General features: G+C 54.3%; 1 protein-coding gene across 3 annotated transcripts in view; it reads right to left on the reverse strand.

Annotated features, from left to right (window-relative positions):
- Nucleotides 1-2,572, reverse strand: part of LPCAT1 (lysophosphatidylcholine acyltransferase 1) — a 47,544-nt gene extending 44,972 nt beyond the window's left edge. For 2 of the 3 annotated variants that reach the window (XM_066243344.1, XM_066243335.1), the window contains exon 1: nt 2,310-2,572. In XM_066243344.1, coding sequence (XP_066099441.1) covers nt 2,310-2,444 — 135 coding nt within the window. In that variant the 5' untranslated portion in view covers nt 2,445-2,572. The remainder of the gene's footprint in view (nt 1-2,309) is intronic. The other variant, XM_066243352.1, reaches the window with a different exon arrangement.
- Nucleotides 2,573-6,682: the final 4,110 nt, after the last annotated feature.

Below are 6,682 nucleotides of genomic sequence, written 5' to 3' on the forward strand. Positions count from 1 at the left end.
GGGTGACAGGCTTTCTGTGTTTGGATAGGCCAATTCACTCTGTGGAAACTTTACCCTAAAATAAAGTAGATAAAGGTAAAAGGCTTGGCAGACAGAGCACTACTTGGTGAAAAGCAAAATATGTCTGCAGAGCAGGATTTGGCACTTGGAGAGCACTGAGGAGCTACACACCAGCAGCCACACACTGTAGACATCTGAGCAGTAGCCACAACTTTGTTAAAAATACATGTGATTATCCTGACTGCGGTCTCTGAAACATTGTGACAAGGTGTACACAAAGTATTCTGCCCTTCCTGGAGGCTAAAACATCCCACCCACCTGTTCGCTTTCTGAATGCTATCCAGATGCTGCCTGCCAACATCAAAAACCAGGATCTCTAAGCAGTCTCAGTTGAGAACAGCCTGCAGGCACCGCTCCAAACCTCCAATTTACAACCCTGTGACCCCTGGCAGAGGGAAGCTGGGGATATCTGACTCTGCTCTAACATACTCTTCTTTCACTTTTTTATTCATTCAACAACTAGGTGAGTCTCTGCAGCAGACCCCACCCACCCAGGCAGTGAGGACACAGTTTGGAACAGGACAGAACTGGGATGGGGGCGGGGGGAGCTGCAAATGTGACAGGGATGTAGAGGTGGCTCTCCAGGAACCTCCAGGGAGGAGGGAGTTTCTTCCTGGGGGTGATATTTCAAGAGGAAGGAGCTGAGAGGCTGGGAGAGAGTGGGCAAGAAGAGTCCTGTGGCAGCTGGAGCCAATGGTGACAAGCTTGAGGATGGGGCAGGGCCCAGAAAGGACCTCGGAAACCACCTAAAGCAGTCAGAGCTCACTTGATCCCCAGGGCGACTTGGAGGGTTCTACGTTGCAGAACAGTGGGATGAAGCCCCCTGACCCACAGAAGCAGGAGGGCAAGGTTGGTGGATAGGGTCCATTTTGGTGCACAGAGGAAGTGACTGTGTGTCCTAACCTCCTAGCATGCTGGGCACAGCACATGGTAGGTGATGAGTACAAGGCTACAGGTGAACAAAGCACAGGCAGACCACATGGTAGGCAGACACTGGTGCCTCGCTCTAGACACACAATGAGAAAGGGACCAGGAGCCAACTGGGGACAACCTTGCCCTTTCCTATCACCAGAAAGGTATGCACCCATGCCAACCAAAGAAAGCACGCCAAGAAAAGGCAGGAGTCCCAGAAAATGACAGCTTTAGAGTGACTTAAAGAACTTTCACTTTAACATTATTTCAAATGAATTACTTTACACATTAAAATATTCTCAAAGTCCTGCCCAAATGTTTTATCACAGATGGATATATACTTCCCACCAATTGGACAACCACTTAAGTCCCAAATATGCACCTGCTTCTCTGTGTGTGCTTTGGAGTAAGAAAAAAGGCGGTCTTGTGAACTATCTTAGAGAAATGCCCTACGCACAACCAGAGCACAACCAGAGCATGGAGGTCTGGCACAGCCAGAGGGTCATTCCACCAGGTCAGAAACCACATACAGAAAAGGGACAAGTGTGGAGGCCTCACTGCTTCCTGCAGCTGCCCATCCCTCAGCCAGGACCAGACGACCCCACAAATAAAACCAGATGAAAGCAAGCGGCACACTGTTCCCTCAGGCTGGAACCGAAGTTGTATACAATTGTTTCTATGATAGTTATGGACTAACTCCCACGGGAGCATCCTTTGCACACTCCCCAGAAAACAACTTGCAAACGTAGAGGTGTAAAATTTTCTGCTATTCATCTTCAGGGGACCCCAAGAGCCCGCACCCAGTTTCTGGCACTGACTCAAAAGATCAACCAGGTCCCAATACACGAAGCTCATCAAGCAACCAAGTCACTTTCAGGGGAGTCCACTCCAGCATCGCGCGGGGCCTGCATGCTGCGGGAGTGGACTACCGGACCAGAGGCCGAGCCGCGTGGACCGAGGCGGGGGGTGCGGGATCAAAGGAAGGGGTGCGGAGATCAGGAAAAGGGCTGCATGGGTCAGGGAAAGACGGAACAGGGCCAGGTTCGGAGTGCGGGGGTCTGAGGAAGGGATGAGGAGCCAGGTTCAGGACACGAGAGGCGGGAAATTAGGTGTGGGGACCTGGGATGAGGTGAGGGCGGCCGAGTCTGAGAATGCGAGGTGCAGGCCGCAGGGCAGTGCGGGGGTCGCGGGTCTCGGGGGCCCGAGGAGCAGCAGCCGGGCTGGGCCGCGCCATAGGACCCCTCCTCAAGCCCCTCCCCGAACCTCTCCCAGCCGCACATCCCCGCCCCTCCGGCGGCCCAGTGCCCGTGCACGCGGGTCGGCGGGCGGGCACCCACCTGGGCCTTCTGCAAGGCGCTGAGACGCAGCTCGTGCACGAAGGGGTTCCGCCCCGGGGGCGCTAGCCGCCGCGCGTCGCCGGCCCCCGAGCTGGAGGCAAGGGCATCCCGAGGACCGCGTCCCCGCAGCCTCATGGCCGCGCCACCCTCCGCAAGGGGAGCCGGGGGGCTAGGAGGGCCAGGCGCGGAGCGGGGCGCAGAGCGGAGCGCAGAGCGGGGAGAGGGACGCGGGACGAGGATGCGCGGCGGCTGGAGCGGGCCGGGTGTGCGGCCGCGCAGGCGCGGGAGGGGCGCTGGCGTGACGTGGGCGGGTGGTGCCGCCGGGGCGGGGCCGGGGCGGGGCTTCGTCTCAAACCCCGCCCACCGCGGGCCTGGATCGCTGCCCCAGCCCCGCGGTGCTCGGGGGAACCCGGGGTAGCTCTTGGGGGGCTGCGGGGTACCGTGGATGAGGGAGTGTGTGTTCCGAGGAGCGCCTAGGCTCTTTCGGCAGCGCCTCCTGTCTGGCGAGGCCACAGGGACCCGCCGACAGGCTGCGTCCCGGGAGAAGAGGAGGCCCGTCCCCAGCGCGGTGAGGCCCGCCACGTCGCCCCTTCCGCGGCTCAGGTCATTGCCCGGGTGCAGCGGGAGGCTCCAGCCCTGACCCACGCGGGTACAGGGTTTGGAGCCGGCAGACGCCCAGTACTCGCGACCCCCCTCGCTGTGGTTGTGGAGTCCCTCCTTTCCACGCGCACACAATCCCGGTCTGGGTGCGAGGCTGCCCCAACCCGTGCAATCGTGAGGCCCACGAGGGGCAGGGCCTGGCCAGTCCGCACGTGTGAGGGGCCACTGCGCACTCGGTACCATGACGACTTCGTCCCAAGTCCCGCTCCAGCTGCTGTTCTTCCTCTGCCTTGTCCTTGCTCAGACTGGGTTACTGGAAGGCGGTTTGGGGGAAGGAGGTTCTCCCTGCACTCTCTTCGGTCTGTACCAGTCCTGGCTGTTAGGGTAGGCCTCATCCCAGGCACGTGGGGACCACTCAGACCACCGGGCCCACCCAGATTGTGGGACCAGGCAGGAGGGGGTCTACAGAGGCATTTACTACCTGAGACCCAGTGGTTTGAATCAAGCGATTATTTCCTAATTACTCTGGCTCATGGAATTAGTCTCAGGTTGTCGGGGAGACCTTTGGGGGTTCCTGATTAATGGCACAGTATTTACTAGGGCAAAAATGAAATAGCTTCATGTTCAAAGTTTTATAAATTTCAGAAATTCACCTGAAATCTTTTGTAGTGAAAACAGCCAACTTTCTCGGCATGCCTCTCCTTGTGGCCTGGACAGTCAGGAGATGGAGGAGCAGGCATCCGGTGGTGAGGGAGGATGACTGGGACACAGCCCAGCAGCTCCTCTGTTCACACCTGGGCATCTGACATCAGGGGAAGGAGCCCCAGCTCTTCATGCATTGCTGCAGGAAGGCCAGACCTGTCTGGGCAGTGGGACAGGGAGTAATTCGACCCTCTGATAACCCGGCTACAATCCTCATCTCTAACACAGTGAAGTATTTATTGCCATGCTGGGCCCCTTCTGTGTTTTTATGGAGGGAGAAAATTGGGACCAAAAGAGAGGCCAGAGGTTCCCTTGGCACCCTATACAACAACACTAATAGAAAGGAGAGAGCAGGGCTGGGTCCAATACCACTCCAGAGCCTTAGGTTTGACCTGGGCAAGTGAGCTCCCCTTGACCCTGAGTTGGCACATCTGTTAAAAGCAGCTAGTGGCAGTGTTACCTTCCACTCTGCTGTGATGACGTGAAAGGCCCTGGGGACTGTGGGGAGCATTATTTGCTGGTGGACACATGCAGGCACTATTTCCTCTGCTGACTTTGGTGGTTGGGTTGGTAATTGCTCTGGTCTCGGACACAAGAGCCCAACTGGGAAGGGCAGTGCGAGAGGCTGGGCACAGTGAGGAGGAGAGAGGAGAGGAGAGAGCCAGAGGCAGTGTGCTCCAGTCATTCACAACAAACCATAGTGGACCCTCAGAGGCCAACAATGGCTGAAGGTCACTAGGAGAGCAGGGAGGAGGATTGGAGGGCTCAGAGGGCTGAGTTCAAGAATTGTCCTCTCTGGAGGACTGGCCAGAATAGAACTTAAAGGATGTCCAGTTGTAGTGGATGGCAGGAGAGACCGTCCTGCAATGTGCCATGTAGGAGACAGGGAGTAGGAATTCCAGGAGTCTCTTTCTGGAAAGCTGCTTGATGGAAGATGGAAGAGGGGATGAGTCCAGAAGAAGCGGCAGGGATGGGGAGGGGAGCAGATCCAGAACATCACTTTAGGGAGGGTATTCTCAGGGCCTGTTCCTAGGGGAGGGGAAAGAGCCAGCCCTGCAGGAGCAGTGAAAAACCACTGATGGCCCCATTTCAGTCCAGAGAACCCAAGGTCCGGGGAAGGGATGGCTGAGACAAGGGGTTAGGACCCCTTGCTGATACAGATGGAAAGGAGAGACAGCTAACAGGCTGGGTTAGCTGTGGACAAAAGTCCTCTGTGTTTGAGGATATCAGTTTTCTCTTTGAGGTTGAGAGTGACAGGTGGGGCCTGGCAGGTGGGATTGTAAGGAGAATAGTGCAGGCTGGGAGGTTGGTTGGCTGGCATTGGTCATTCACTCTTAGGCATCAATTTTAATACTGTGATGGAATTTCTAGAAGTCTTAGAGAGTTCCAGAAACTTGATTAGAAGTTGGTCTTGGATGTGGGGTTATAAGCGATTTCTTTCAAAAGAGGGGAATAGACTTTAATTTATCACTGGGACTTAGTGTCTTGGGTTTGGAAAAACCACCAGATGGGCCTGTTAGTTACCAAGGTTATCCAGGAACCTTCTGAAGTGCAGATGCTGGGAGCAAGGTGCTGGGTCCCTGTGGCCCCCTGCTCTTCTCTTTTAAGCAGGCAGACTGAGAGAAAGAGAGCTGTTTCCCGTCCTCCAGATGAACTGAGGACACCGGTGCATGCTGGATGCCGTGGGGCTGGGGATTTGTGGTGTGTTTACTTTTTGAACTTTAGAGTTACTTACAGGAAAGGAAGATATGTTCTCCTTCATTTTCTTCTAATATTTATTTTTAGTTCTGCCTTTTATGGTTATTTTTAACCTGTCTAAAGATTTCTTTTCTCTATATAGCAACCCAGTATTCTCATAACTATTTATCAGTCTCTCTTCCACTTGTGGTTCCATTTTGGACACGAACAGAAGTATTTATGAAGCTATTTCTGGGTGCTCTATTTTATTCCATTGGTTTATTTGTTCCTGTGCTGGCACCACACTGTTTTCACATCTATACCTTGGGAATAATGTGCCTTAGTGATCCGCAGGGTGCATTTCTGTTGGCACTTCTTTTCAAGAATTGTCTCAGTGATTCATAGACCCTTTTTATCCATCCAAATTATAGAATGAATTTGTCCAGTTGCTTAAAGATTTTTTATTGGAAGTTTTGTTGCGTATTGTATTAAATGTGTGGATTGCTTTAGTAAGAACGCATTGAAGGGTACCCGGAGTTTGGTTTAATCAAGTGTGGCAAGACACACAGACAAGGGGATGACTATCATCGAGGAAGAAGTTTTACTTACAGCTCCCTAGAAGCAGGAGGCATATAGGGACATGGGATGGAGGAAGAGCCAGGGAAGGTCAGGGGGCAGAGGGACTGATGGGAAAACATGGGCAAGACCCTTTATTGTGGTTTCCACAGGAGGGAACAGGCCGTGAGGAGTAAACAGGTTTAGGATTGGCTAGTTTGAATAATTTCAGTGGGCTGGGATATAAGGACTGCCCCTGATTGTCTGGTATCTGCCCTGAGGTGATTAGGGCAGGGGACAGTGGCCTTGAGTGTGAGTGCCTGAGGAGAGAGTGGAGGTGTTGGGTCTGGATTGGTTGGTTTGTGTTTGAGAGGTGTGCTCCCAGCCGGGTAGCCCTAGGAGAGGCAGGCAGTCAGGGGTCAGCAACACACCCAGAGGTCATAGCATTAGAAATACAGAAAATAGGCCTCACTGGTTGGCTCAGTGGTAGAGCATCAGCCTGGTGTGTGAATGTCTTGGGTTCAATTCCTGGTCCGAGCATACAGGAGAAGCACCTATCTGCTTCTCCTCCCCTCCCTTCCCCTCCCCTTTCTCTCTCTCTCTCTCTCTCTCTCTCTCTCTCTTCCCCTCCCGCAGCCATGGCTTGAATGGTTCAAGCAAGTTGACCCAGGCTCTGAGGATGGCTTCATGGCCTTACCTGAGGTGCTGAAATAGCTCAGTTGCCAAGCAACAGAGCAGCGGCCCCAGATGGGCAAAGCATTGCCCTGTAATGGGCTTGCCAGGTGGATCCCAGTAGGGGCAGGTGTGGGGGCCCGTCTCTCTGCCTCCCTGTCTCCCTG

This window comes from Saccopteryx bilineata, chromosome 1, assembly GCF_036850765.1.
Source record: "Saccopteryx bilineata isolate mSacBil1 chromosome 1, mSacBil1_pri_phased_curated, whole genome shotgun sequence".
Taxonomy (NCBI): domain Eukaryota; kingdom Metazoa; phylum Chordata; class Mammalia; order Chiroptera; family Emballonuridae; genus Saccopteryx; species Saccopteryx bilineata.